This window comes from Macaca thibetana, chromosome 3 (genome assembly GCF_024542745.1).
Source record: "Macaca thibetana thibetana isolate TM-01 chromosome 3, ASM2454274v1, whole genome shotgun sequence".
NCBI classification, from domain to species: Eukaryota; Metazoa; Chordata; class Mammalia; order Primates; family Cercopithecidae; genus Macaca; species Macaca thibetana.
In genome coordinates, this window is record NC_065580.1 from 120,268,547 (window position 1) to 120,283,515 (window position 14,969).

The window sequence follows — 14,969 nt, forward strand, 5'->3', positions numbered from 1 at the left end:
TGATTTTAAATATTAAAGCATTTTGTTTCATTTGCTTTGAAATTTAAATCCTGATAAGTAAGCAAAACTAGTATCCTTTAGAAAATACAAAAGGAACTCGGTAAAGATTCCATTGTTTTAAGTTTACTCATAAGCAAACTTTTAGGAAAGGTTCCAACAACCCTTTAGACACTGCGTGGCAACTCTTCACTGACACACTGTATACAAAGATTTTTGTGATCCAGTAAAATAAAGAGAATCAAAATTCTCTTTGACTTTTAAGAGACTTCCTCTAAAGTTTTACCATAAAGCATGATGTTTATTGAATGTACTTTTAGGTACATACCCTTCCACAGGTTAAGAAAGTTCCCCTCTGTTTTTGGTTATTTGTTTTTATCATAAACATAAATCAGCACTGAATTTTAAGAAATGTTTTTTCTACGTTGATTGAGGTGATTTTTTTCTTTTTGAATACTTTAATGAAATGCTTGCATTAATAGATTGCCTAACTTCTTTAATAACTTCTTTAATAAATGCTTACCCCATAAATTTTCACTCCTCGGCATGATTTACTGGCACCACTCTCCATGATCTGTCTTTTGCATATATCTCAGTATACCTCTTTTCACACCCTCTGCCCTAACCATGCCATAGCAGCACACAGCATCATTCTTTTGTAATTTTATTGGTGTAAGTTCCTCCTCATATTTGGAAACTCAGCATAAGTATATCCTTTGCGCTTTGGCTTGACAGTACCTCATACCATGACTGTGCCCTTCCTCTCGCCCCCACTAATCCCTGTACCTATTTCACAGCAAATATACATGAATCCAGAAGAGTTTCCCAATGCAAGATCAACACACAAAAACAAATAATATTCCTCTACATCAACAATAATGCATTAAACCATTATGCAGGAAAGAAGATAATATTTAGAGTACAATAAACAAAAGTCCCTCTATAATCAGACCTATATGGGGAACATCTTTAGACTCTAGCAAAAGACATAAAATTAGACCACAATGCCATAATCATCATTGTATACACGTAACTTTAAAGATGTCAATTTATTCCCAAATGTATTTATCAACACATAAGCAAAATCCCAGAAGAAATTATTTAAGAAGCTCTTCAATACTGATTCTAAAATCCATTAGGAAGATTAAAGCTTCATAAATATCTGAAACAATTCTATAACAGAAAAGCAAAGAGGAGGGACTAGCAATAAGAGTTATTGAGATATATTAATATTTACACTAAATTAAAAAAGAGAGGCCTGGTGTAGGAACAAATAATGGGTCTAGGGAAAAAAATCAAATTGGTATAAATAACTGATATATATGTGGTAGACGTGGTACCTAAAATCACTGGAGAAAATATAGATTATCAATAAATTATAGTTAAAAGTTATCTCAAAATATATGCAAAAGTAAACTTAGATTTATACCTCTTACTGTATATAAAAATAAATTCCAGGTACACTGAATTCCTGAAGGCAAGTCATTATTTAAAGAAAATAATACCTTTTTGTCTGAACCAGTTATAGAAAATTATTTTAGCAAAAAGCACAAATATAAAACTACTGAACTCAACTTCTTAATGGTAACAATTTCTGTTTGATCCTGTATAACACAGGCAAAGTTAACAAATTTGACAGTAGGAAGAGGATATTTGCCACAAAGTTAATAACGTATTTATAACTGGAATATAAACAATATGAAAAAGAACTCCTTTGAAAACAACAAAGAAAAGAATGGGCAGAGGCAACATAATCTTCAGCTTAGCAAATATGGAAAAAGTTGGGTAAAATTTTGTGCTGATAAGGATGTGGGAAAATGGGACCCCCTCAAGTTCCACTGAAGGAAGTGTGAACTGGTGCAGCCTTTTTGAAGAGCAACGTCAGTGAGATTGAGAATGCTCAGGTCCTATGATGCTAAAACCTCTTCTCCTGGATAATATACAGTCCCAGAAAACTTCTGAACAGGTACCAAAAAAAAATACAAAATGGCGTTTATTATATACACTAAAAAAAAAAATAGAATAAACTAAAAGTGCAACAAAATATAAATAAAGGCTCAGTGAATACACGAGTTAATGAAAATGGAAAACTAACTGACCTGAAAAGAATATGCAAAAGGTGAACAAGTTAAAAAGAGGGTCACAAATCTGAAAAGTGGCCAACACAGACAGATGCCAAGACCTTACATGACAGAAGAAACGGAAGGCACAAAAAATCATGCAGTCAGTATATTATGGGCCAAAACCAATGAAATATCATATAATAATCTACTCAAGAGATATAAGAACTACCTAGTGAATTGGAATGGTAATCTATTTTAAGAATAAATTTAATATTATACAATAAAAGAAAATAAAAGGGAAATTAGTTACCCAGATAACATTTTATAATTCAGCTTTAAAAGTTGTCACTGGGGAGATCAATAAAAATGGCAGAATAAGGAACTCCAAAAATTATCTCCTTCATAAAAGTAAGGAGGAAAAATGTAGAAATTATCACAATAAACATTTCCAGAACTCAAACTCAAAATTAATCAAATATAGCAATCCAGAAAACATTTATTCAAGAAAAACAACTGGATCTGATTTATGGGTTGATTGTGTCCTCCCTCTCTTATTAATATGTTGAAGTCCTAATCTCCAGTACTTCAGGATATAAACTTATTTAGAAATAGTTTTTACTGAGGAAGTCAGGTTAAAATGAAGTCATCAGGCTGGGTCCAAATCCAATATGACTGATCCCCTTATTAAAAGGGGAAATTTGGAAACAGAAAATACAGAGGGAAGAAGATACAGAGTGATAGGGAAAAGATGGCAATCTAAAAGCCAAAGACAAATATCTGGAACAGATTCTTTCTTCAAAGTCTCCAGAAGAAACCAACTCTGTCAACACTTTGATTTTTGATTTCTAGCCACTACAACTGTAAGACAATAATTTCTGTTGTTTAAGCCACCCTGTCTATGGTTCTTTTGTTCCAGCATCCCTAAGGAACTAATTACAATTGGTAGAAACAGTGAGCTTGTAGCATTTTAACGTGCCTGATTTCCATGCCTCCTTTCCCAGCTCTGCAATAAGGAGCCATGACAACCAACAGTTTACAATCCCAGTGAGAACCAGCGGCCTGGCAGCCAATGGAAGGGGCAGGCATGGTTAGAATGCCTTCAAAGCCTCCTTCCCAGAGTACTATCAGTATGCGACCTGTGAGTCAACATCCTGGAAGATCTCACATTAAAGGCTGTCCATACTTGACCTGACTTGGACTTCGCCTACTGCAAAAAGTCTTTTCCCCAAAATAATTCATTAAAAACAATTAGAGGCCCTCATTTAACTTTGTGAACTGCCTGATATAGTGAACAACAATTGGGGAAAACAATAGGCTAACCAAAACCCTTAAGAGGAAAAGCTGGGGAATGTCATGTCCACAGGAACTTTGAATTGTTCTGAATATTCCTGAAAAAATAGCAGGACATATTCATGCAAAGGACTGTGTACATGCCTAGGACAATCTGTATACTCAGTAAAGATGAAGAGGCCTTAAGTTCTCTCCTTTGGCTGAAATTGAGGTTCTGCACAGCGTAAAGTGAATGATAAGGTAGAGTTGCCAACTATCTGAAAAGTATGTCACAACATGCACAAAGACACCCTCAGCAAAGACTAGGAGACTAACTGGTTCAAGATGTTTAATAAAAACTCTGTCCAATCATTAGCTTAACTAAGTTAATTAAGCAGAGATTTCAGCGGCTATGTGATAAAGAATACAAAACTTACACAATTAGTTCAGAAACTCACTGAACAAATACATGATATCAGCAAACAGCAGCAACATCACACTCTGGGAAGTAGAAAGAATCTTATTTCCAGTGTTGCTATATTATTGTAAATGTCAAGTTTTCAACTAAAAATACGAGACATGCAGAAAACCAAGAAAATATGGCCATATGCATAGAAAAAGTAACCCACTGAAACAGACTCCAAGGAAGGTCAATTATTGGAGAAAGACGAAATGTTGGACTTACTGGATAAAGATTTTAAGTTAGATATTTCACATATAATCAAAGAAAACCAATAAAAAAAGAAAGTATCAAAGAAAGTAATAAAGAATGTATGATATTCCAAATAGAAAATAATAAAGATACAAAAATTATTTTTAATAAACTGCAGATTAAAAAGTACAATAACGGAAATGATAAATTAACTAGAAGGAATCAATAGCAAATTGAGAAGGCAGAAGAATTAGCAAACTTGAAGATAGGTCAACATGTGATTATCCAGTCTGAGAAAAAGAAGAAAAAAAGAATAAACATCAGTAACTCAAGAGACCTTTGAAAAAGCATTAAGCATATCAATGTATGCATAATCAGAGTCCCGAAAGAGGGGAGAGAGAGAAAAAGAAATTTTTTAATAATGACAAAACATCCCAAATGTGATTGAAAACATGAATCCACATATCCAAGAATTCGATTAACTCCAATTATGATAAACTTAAAGGAAATCCATAGCCAGATACATCATAATCAAACTGTCAAAATCCATAAACAAGGAGATAATCTTGAAAGTAGCAAGAGAGAAGCAACTCATCCCACACAAGTAACCTTTGATTAATAGTTTCCCATTAAAAAGTCATAATGAAATAGAAAGTCTGAATAGGCCTAAAATGAGTGATTAAACTGGTAATCAAAAAACCTCCCACAAAGAAAAATTCAGCACCAAATGAATTCACTGGTGAATTTTACCAAACAATTAACAGAATTAACAACAATCCTGGCCGAGCGCGGTGGCTCAAGCCTGTAATCCCAGCACTTTGGGAGGCCGAGACGGGCGGATCACGAGGTCAGGAGATCGAGACCATCCTGGCTAACACGGTGAAACCCCATCTCTACTAAAAAATACAAAAAACTAGCCGGGCCGAGGTGGCAGGCGCCTGTAGTCCCAGCTACTCGGGAGGCTGAGGCAGGAGAATGGTGTAAACCCGGGAGGCGGAGCTTGCAGTGAGCTGAGATCCGGCCACTGCACCCCAGCCTGGGCAACAGAGCAAGATTCCGTCTGAAAAAAAACAAAACAAAACAAAACAATCCTTCACAAACTCTTCCAAAAGACAGAAGAGGAGGTAATTACATACCAACTTGTTCTATGAAGCCAGTATTATCTTAAAACCAAAATCAAAGGCATCACAAGAAATTTACAGACCAATTTTCCTTATGAACATAGCCATAAAAATCCTGAAAACACTAGCAACCAAATCCAGCAACATAAGAAAGGATTATACATCATAATCAACTGGAATTTATCCCAGGAATGCAAAGCAAGTTCAAACTACGAAAATCAATGTGATGCATCATATTAACAGGATAAAGAATAAAAAACACATTATCGTTGCTATACATGGAGAAAAAGCATTTAGCAAAATTCAACCCCTATCACAATAAAAGAACTCAACAAACTAAGAATTGAAGGGAACTCCGTAACCCTGATAAAGGGCCTCTACAAAAAACTCACAGCTAACATCATACTTAATGGTGAAAACTGATACCAGTTTTACATAACATCAGTATGAAAATATCAATTGTGTTTCTACATGCCAGCAATGACCAATCCAAAAACTAACTGAATAAAACCATTCATTTACAATATCATTGAAAATAATAAAATATTTAGGGGTAAATTTAACAGAAGAAATGTAACACTTGTACACTGAAAACTACAAAATATAATTCAGGGAAACTAAAGATCTAAATAAACTGAAATAATGGAAAGACACCCCAATTTCACAGATAAGAAGACTTAATATTGTTAAGGTGACAATACTCCTAAAATTGATCTACAGATTCAATGAAATACCTGTTAAAATCTCAATAGACCTTTTTGCAGAAATTGACAAGCTGATTCTAGAATACGGAACTGCAAGGAACCCAGGGAAGACAAAGCAATCTTAAAAAGAACAAATTTGAAGGACTCACACTTAATGATTTCAAAACTTATTATAAGCAACAATAATCAAGATAGCAAAGTATCAGCATAAGAATAGATATATAAATCAATTGTATAGAACTTAAAGTCCAAAAATAAACCCATACATCTGGGGCCAATTGCTTTTCAATACAAGTGCCAAGCCAATTCAAAAGAAAAAGAATAATCTCTTCAACAAATGGTGATAAAACAACTGGATAGCCATGTGCTAAAAAATGAGTATGACTTCTACCTTGCACCATACACAAAAATTGACTCAAAATAGATCAGAGGCCTAAATGTCAGAGTTAAAACTACAACATTCTTATAAAGAAATATAGGAATAACACTTTGTAACCACTGATTAAGCAATAATTTCTTAGATATGATACCTGAAGCACCAGCACCATATAAAAAATAGAAATTAGACTTCTTTATCAAAGTTTAAAACATATGCTTCAAAGAAAACATTAAGAAAGTGAAAACACAATCCACCAACTGGGAAAAAAATTTGCAAATCATATATCCAATATATAGAATATATAAAGAACTCTACAATTCAACAACAAAAAGAAAACCACCCAATTTAAAAATGGGCAAAGGACTTGAATAGGTATTCTGCAAATGACGTATCCATATAGCCACAAAACACATGAAGAGTTACAACATCATTAGTCATTAGGGAAATGCAAATCAAAACCACAATGATACCAGTTTACACATACTACGATAGCTATAAAAAAAGAAGATGGACAATAACAATGTTTAGGATATTGGAAAATTTGAACCCTCATACATTGCTGGTGTGAAAGTAAAATAGCTTAGGCTCTTTAAAAAATACTTTGGCAGCTCCTCAAAATATTAAACATAGAGTTACCATATGTCCCATATGTACTGCTAGGTAGAGAAGTGAGTATTATTTCACCCTAAAAAGGAATGAAGTATTTATGCACTCTATAACATGGCTGAGCCTCAAAAACATTACACTAAGTGAAAGACAGACACAAAAGGGCACACAGTGTATGACTCCATTTATATGAAATTTTCAGAACAGGCAAAACTATAGAGACAGAAAGTAGATAAGTAGTTTCCAGGGCTGAAGAATGATTGCATAATGGATTAGGTCTTTCTTTTTGGGGTGATGAAAATGTTGTAAAATTAGATAGGGGTAACAGTTGTCAATATATGTCCAATCTTGTCAATATACTAAAAACAACTGAACTGTGCACTTTAAAGGAAGAATTTTATGGCATGTGAATTTGCTACAACTTAAAAAACACCAAAACAAGCTGTAGTTGCTACACTTCATGTGACTATTGCAAATCTTTGAATCCAAAATATGTATGATTTGTATTACCATATTTGCACTACATACACTTAGTATTATAGCTAATTATTATATAATAAAAATCCACTACAGGCAACTTTAGATAACTTTTAGAAATAATTATTCTTTGTACACTTATGCAGTTATAGCTTACAGTATTAGAACTGGATGAGTCTAACCATATGCAAACAACTTTAATACACTTCTCTAGGAAGAAAAGGGCCTTAGGAGACTAGGATAACTGAAGAACATTAGCCTTTTGGACAAGACTGATAAAATTTAAACAAATGCTAATAATTTATTTAAAAATTAGTGAAAATATATTCATGAATACCTGGAAAATGTGTCGATCCCACTATTTTCACTGAATCTTTGGTCAAGCGAAAACCTCTTGGTAATCGAACCAAGTGTCCAACTATCAAAAAAAAAATGATCAACAATTTGTCTCATTAGATATTCTAAAATATTCAAGTATAGTATTACAGTATCTTTGGTATTGGTTGAGGGGAAGAGCCATAAGTCAATCTCCTCTGACAGTTGATATCACTGTTCCAACTCTATTCCCCCTCAAACGATCTGATAAATTTAATCTACCTACTGCTTCTCCATTTTATATCTCACCTCTGATTTTTTCTAAATCCATTTAGAATACTCTCTTCATTATTAGAAGTTCACATCTCCCACAATTCAAGACGCAAATCACAAGTCCCTTCTCCTTCAAACCTCGTTTGTCCTTAGCACTTCTTACCTGCCACAGTACATCACCAGCACCTTTTTAATAACACTCATTCTACACTGTACTATAGTTCTTTGTTTTTAATTTCCATAAGTTTTGGAGGAACAGGTGGTATTTGGTTCCATAAATTCTTTAGTAAGGATTTTCAGATTTTGGTGCACCCCTCACATAACACTAAACCCAATTTGTAGCCTTTTATCCCTCACCCCCTTCCCACCGTTTCTCCCACCCCGAGTCGCCAAAGACCATTGTATCATTCTTATGCCTTTGCATCCTCATAGCTTAACTCCCACTGATAAATGAGAATATATAATGTTTTGTTTTTCCATTCCTGAGTTACTTCACTTATAATAATAGCCTCCAACCCCATCCAGGTTGCTGCAAGTGCCATTAATTCATTCCTTTTTTATAGTTGAGTAGTATTCCATATACGTATATATACACATATTTATATACACACACGTATATTTATGTGTGTGTATATATATATACCCCCACACACACACACAATTTATATATATACACCATACACCAGTTTCTTTATCCACTCGTTAACTGATGGGCATTTGGGCTGGTTCCATGATTCTGCAATTGTGAATTGTGCTGCTATAAAAATGTGTGTGCAAGTATCTTTTTCATATAATGACTTCTTTTCCTCCAAGTAGACACCCAGTAGTTGGACTGCTGGATCCAATGGTAGTTCTACATTCGGGAGTTCCAATGTGGAGTTCTTTAGGGAATTTCCACAATTTTCCACAATGGTTGTACTAGTTTACATTCCCACCAGCAGTGCAGAAGTGTTCCCTTTTCACCACATCCACACCAACATCTATTAATTTTTATTTTTTGTTTATGGCCATTCTTGCGAGAGTAAGGTGGTATCACACTGTGGTTTTGATTTGCATTTCTCTGATAACTAGTGATGTTGAGCATTTTTTCATATGTTTTTTGGCCATTTGTATAACTTCTTTTGAGAATTGCCTACTCACGTCTTTAGCCCACTTTTTGATGGGGTTGTTGGGAGTTTTTTCTTGCTAATTTGTTTGAGTTCCTTGTAGATTCTAGATATAGATTCTAGATATTAGTCCTTTGTCAGATGTATAGATTGTAAAGGTTTTCTCCCATTCTGTGGGTTATCTATTTACTCTGCTGACTGTTCCTTTTGCTGTGCAAAAGCTCTTTAGTTTACTTAAGTCTGGCATTTTTGTCATTGTTTTTGTTGCATTTGCTTTTGGGTTCTTGGTCACGAAATCTTTGCCTAAATGGTGCTGGGATAATTGGAAAGTCACATGCAGAAGAATGATACTGGATCCTCATCTCTCACCTTATATAAAAATCAACTCAAGATGAATTAAGGACTTAAATCTACGACCTGAAACTATAAAAATTCTATAAGAGAACATCAGAAAAACCCTTGTAGACACTGGCTTACATTGTACTATAGCTCTTGATGCACACATATCATTTTCCTTATTAGATTATAAGCTCCACTGATAGTGGGATCAATGTTTATGTTAACTTATCAAATATCAGTATCAAACACAACACCTCACACATTGTAAATATTAAATAACAATTGTGAAACATATTCTGATAGTCTTCATTGTTAAATGAGCAAATGTGATGGGCATAATAATGTGAGGGGCAGTATAAAAATGCAATAAAGCATTATACCCAAATAGCCTTTAGCAGACAGGATTAGCAAAGTGCAAAGAAAAGGATGTGGTATCAAAGCCAGAGGACTTGAGTTTAAATCCTAATTCTGCCATGTACTGGTTTTAGGAAAATCACTTTTGACTCTAGGAGTTTCAGTTTTCTCATATGCAAAATGGGACTAATAATAATTCCATCCTTACAGTTACTGTAGAAAACGAGAATACTGTAAAAATTGTAAAAAGGTATATAAGAGGCCTTCACTATTCATCACTTATAAGCTACTAACTGCTTATTCTATTTCTTATACCTCAAAGGTCTAATCTCATTTCATCAAAAGATCACCAGGTAAAAAAATAAAAACCTTTTCACACCTAATACGCGACCATGAACCATATCCAAGAAGCTTCTTTCTCCTACATGGCAATTGATGGCTATCAGTTATTCATATACTTATAGAATCATCATCTTTGGATTTCTGATGCCTGGACTTTGATTTTTAAATCTCTATTGACTCTATTTACTTACTTTCTCCTCCCCCATCCCCTGCCTACCTCCACATTCCTTTTACATTTATATTCTTGGAGGACTTCTTTTTCTCATTATTCCTTATTTGAACAACTTTTTTCATATGAAGCAAATCTGTGATTTTATCAATTCTGGGAGATATTTTGTTTTATGAGTCTAGAATTTCAACATGAAATAATGCAGCCCAAACCTTTCTAGTTAAAGAACAGTTCAATTAAATTTTCACTTCCTTCCTCAGTGTTTGTTCATCAGTATCTTAAATGTATTTTTTGTTCGTTTTTTTTTGTTTGTTTTTTTGTTTTTTTGAGACAGAGTCTCGCTCTGTCGCCCAGGCTGGAGTGCAGTGGCGCGATCTCGCCTCACTGCAAGCTCCGCCTCCCGGGTTCACGCCATTCTCCTGCCTCAGCCTCCCGCGTAGCTGGGACTACAGGCGCCCGCCACCGCGCGCGGCTAATTATTTTTGTATTTTTAGTAGAGATGGGGTTTCACCATGTTAGCCAGAATGGTCTCGATCTTCTGACCTTGTGATCCGCCCAAATCGGCCTCCCAAAGTGCTGGGATTACAGGCGTGAGCCACCGCGCCCTGCCTTAAATGTATTTTTAAAACAGTATAGAAAAGTACTTCAATTCTTGAGAGGTCAAAACTTTAAAATCGCATTATTTCCTATATTTTACAGCTAAAACCAATAGATGGCGCTCCACCATCACGGATAATTTCAAAGCAGCACGTTGCCTATTCACTTTGAAAAACACTGAGCACATCATTACAGAGTTCACACACTGAAATGCAAACCTGGCAGATGACCCATGGACTGAATCAAGGAGTTTATTAACAAAGCAATTTAATTTTAAAACTTCAACTGTGGGTGATCTATCTATACCTTAATTTCCTGTCATTCACTCTTCTATGCAAATACAGAGTGCTACTTCTATAAAAAACAAACCTTTCTTGTCACGTATTAGTGAGCAAGGTGTCTATATAACAGGGATGCACGTGACACAAGAAAAGGCAATTCGAAGAGTGGGGGAAGCTGCGGTTGTCCCTGCGGAGCTGGCCCGGCGGCGCGGACCCTCACCTGATGAGGGCACCCGCACGAGGAAGGCGGAGATAAAGAGGAGGATGGCGGCCCGAGAGAGCAGGGAGCCGGCGGCCCGGGTCCGCCGCCTGCCCCGCCGCGCCGGGCCGAGGGCCGAGGCCTCCATCCACACGCCGCCGTCGCTGCCCACCGTCCGCGCGGAAGGTCGTTAAGCGACGCGCCTCCACCTGCAGCCGGAAGTTGGCGGGCGGAGGACCGGAACGACGGACCTGATGGACGTGCTCCCACTTCCGCCGGGATGGTAGACTTGGGGGTCCGCCTGTGTCTCCACGTAGCTGGTGGGGCCTGCACTCGCCTGCTTTGCTGTGCGGCCCCCAGGCCTTCAGGACAACACCGCCACGCAGGGCATCCTCAAGAACATAAGTGATTTGTCCAAGATCCTAGAGCTGAGAGAGCATCGTTGGGCCTCAAAGCCAGTGCTTTTACCTTTGCAAAGGGTTTGTGATCAGAGGGAAGGCCCTTTTTGTAAGCCAGGTGGTAGATGTGGGACCCAGTTTCGAACAACCGATAGTGAGAATGTATGAGTTAAGACGTGTAGAGCCCTCAGTGGATTGCTTTGATCTAGTAATGTCAGCAGCTAGTATTTTATGGATGTGTGGAACTTAATTGGGAGATAAATGCAATACACGTGGGAATTAAAGGTAAGTAAGGCCTTCAGCCTCAGAAAGAAGCTTGATGGAAGGACAGAGGAAACAACCATAGATGAAGTTTACTTTCTAAAATAGACTGGAAAATCATCTTATAGTATCACCTAAATTCAGCAAAACATACAAAACCATCTATCCTGTGTGGGAGACCAGAATATACCTTCTCAAATATGAAGGATTGCTGCCCTGAAGACAACCAGCGGATGCAGGAGAGCTGTCCACCTTCCCTTTTTACCTAGAAGCAAGACATAGATTTAGAAAGACAAAAGGTATCCTGCCCTGCTCCTTTACCAGGGAGAATAAAGGTTAACCACTGAAGACAGCTTCAGACCCTCATTAGCCTTGAAATGATACCAGAGGAATTAATATTAGCTTTTTTTTTTAACCATCTTTTGTCTGCTATTTGTTTGCTTAGCCCAAGTCACTGCCTATAGAGACTCAGAGTCGTTTTCCTTTGTCACATCTCTAAAAATTTCCTAGTCTTTGTTGAAGATGCTATACAAGCTGGAATTCAAAGATGCTTCTTTGAGAACTACTCTTTCTCTGGGTGTTCCTCATATATAAATGAAATATATTAATGAACTTCTGTTTTTCTCTTGTTAATCTGTCTCTTGTAAAGGATTCATTCTAAGTACAAAGTTATGGGGATTATTTTTTCCCATACACAGCCTAAGAGGCCATTTATAGCCAGAACTTGTTTTAGAGAAATTGAAAGAAACTCATGCCTCTACTTTTCTGCTGCTGGAAGGATTTACTTAATGGGAGCAGACCTGTGATAGAAATAAAGCAGTTGGTGCAAATACACTGAAGAATGAAGTTTGAGCAACTAAATATAGAATGCCTAATTACAAATGAGTTATCACTTTTGATATGAAGAAATGAGTGATCATGGGTGGGCTAAAAACTGTCACTTGATATACTATGATCTGACAGGGATTTAAGACTGACAGTCTAACCACCTAATTTAATCTCCTCACTTGTTTAATAATATATCTCAAAATTGTGAAGACTTTCAGTGGGGCATAGGCATTCTGATTATACCAAGCATATCACCCTTGACAGTTGGCCGGATTAATGATTATGTGCCTTACTCTTCAAAGCTAGAATCTTGCCTGTTCTAACATTTTTGCTGCAGTAAGGATGATGTGAACTTTTACCCCAAATTCTAATACTTGGATTTCCTCTTATAGTAGTTCATGCAAGATGAAATTATTCAGGTAAAAGAACTTTTAAGTGAACCAATATATTAGTGATTTAAATGATATTGTGTGTGTAGACAGTTAACTGACACCCATTGTGGTTTCCTAAAATGAATTTAAAACTCTTACTGTTCTTACTCTGGACACCATGGTAAATTTAAGGGAAGTAAAGATAATTTAGGGTATGTAAATATGTACCTGTACTTTCATTATAATTTTCTGTTTTTCTTAAAAATTAGATATACTGGGGCTGGGCGCGGTGGCTCACGCATGTAATCCCAGCACTTTGGGAGGCTGAGGTGGGCAGATCACAAGGTCAGGAGATCAAGACCATCCTGGCTAACACGGTGAAGCCAGTCTCTACTAAAAATACAAAAAATTAGCCAGGCATGGTGGTAGGCGCCTGTAGTCCCAGCTGCGCAGGAGGCTAAGGCAGGAGAATGGCATCAACCCAGGAGGCGGAGCTTGCAGTGAGCCAAGATCGTGCCACTGCAGTCCAGCTTGGGCAACATAGTGAGACTCCGTCTCAAAAAAAAAAAAAAATTAGATATACCAATTTAACTTTAGTATTGTTTGTATTTTGCAGTGCATTTATATTTACATTTATTTAGATAGCAAGTGTTATATCTATAAATACTTAATTGTAGTCACATATATACTTTTGGGAAATATATTGTCACTGAATTAACTGCTTTATTTACCCTCCTTAAATATATTTTATACCCATAAATACCAACTTATGGAAGATTTTAAAATAAGTAAATGAACACAGCTTTCCTGAGCACCGGGGAGAAAAGTATCATGGAAATACTAGTACCAAGGCTATTTTTGTTTTTCTTAAGAATTAAATTATGATGTACATAATAAATCGTTCAATGTGTTAAGAGTTCTAGCCGTTGCCAAGCAACAAGGGCTCTGCTTTTCTCTCCTTCTGTCCTGTTCCTTCATTGCCCTATTCTTCCTTTGGTGGAGGAAAATATTTACCTTAAAAAGAAAATCAAAATTATCTGCCAACATTTAGAAAGCTGAGTCAATTTTATACTAGTTTAACACCGATCTTGAGTTATTGGAAATAGAGTTTATATAGTTAAAGATAAAGGAATTATCAGAAATACTTTATAGTTATCAAAACTTCTAAAGAGAAAGGCCATGGATGTAGAGATTCAGGACACACCTGGAAAGATAAGTATTTCTAAAAGGTCCATCCTTTCAGGAACTGTTGAGAATATAGATTACCCACACTATTGTGATCTCTTAAGAAAAATGAACATGCCTTTTGTGAAAGGTCTTGAGAACAGACATAACTATGGCAGATTTGAAAAGAAATGCAACCCTGCTTTTCTTAAATTTCACCCTTATCCCCCTTCAGTTTTGCCAGACTATCATTTACATTATCCTTATCCCCCACCATATGGGCCACATTATCCATTATTTCCACTTCGGGATGATGTGACCTTAGGTGATTCCTGTTCAGGGTTTATGAGTCCTGGTGGTGATGCTGATTTAAATCCTGGCATTGGCAGAACCATACCAAACCTAGTGGATTTTAGTGATGTGAAACCTCAACATCGAGTTCCCAGACCAGACACAGGATTTCAAACAACAATAAAAAGGCAAAAAATTCTATCAGAAGAACTGCAACAGAACAGGAAATGGAATTCCAGGGGAGTGCCGGACATTTCTATCAGAGCAAGACTTGGAGGTAAGTGAAGTGACATGAACTTTATATTTTTTAAATACTCGAGGGAAGAGAGTATGGACATAAGATTCAATATTTAGGCAGTTAAATTTACAAAATTACAATGATGTGAAAAAGGTTTTATTTTTAAATTACAGAT

The 14,969-nt window shown here is 36.3% G+C and overlaps 2 protein-coding genes across 6 annotated transcripts in view; one reads left to right on the forward strand and one right to left on the reverse strand.

The window, feature by feature from the left end:
* The window catches only part of ZPBP (zona pellucida binding protein), a 149,140-nt gene extending 137,680 nt beyond the window's left edge, over positions 1-11,460 (reverse strand). For 2 of the 5 annotated variants that reach the window (XM_050785557.1, XM_050785559.1), the window contains exons 1-2: positions 11,265-11,460; positions 7,606-7,686 (exon numbers count right to left, since the gene is read on the reverse strand). In XM_050785557.1, the coding sequence (XP_050641514.1) occupies positions 7,606-7,686; positions 11,265-11,391 (208 nt within the window). In that variant the 5' untranslated portion in view covers positions 11,392-11,460. The remainder of the gene's footprint in view (positions 1-7,605; positions 7,687-11,264) is intronic. The other 3 variants (XM_050785560.1, XM_050785558.1, XM_050785561.1) reach the window with 2 other exon arrangements.
* A 2,313-nt stretch (positions 11,461-13,773) lies between these two features.
* The window catches only part of SPATA48 (spermatogenesis associated 48), a 66,208-nt gene continuing 65,012 nt past the window's right edge, over positions 13,774-14,969 (forward strand). Inside the window, exon 1 of the mRNA XM_050785554.1 lies at positions 13,774-14,833. Within this exon, the coding sequence (XP_050641511.1) occupies positions 14,281-14,833 (553 nt within the window). The 5' untranslated portion in view covers positions 13,774-14,280. The remainder of the gene's footprint in view (positions 14,834-14,969) is intronic.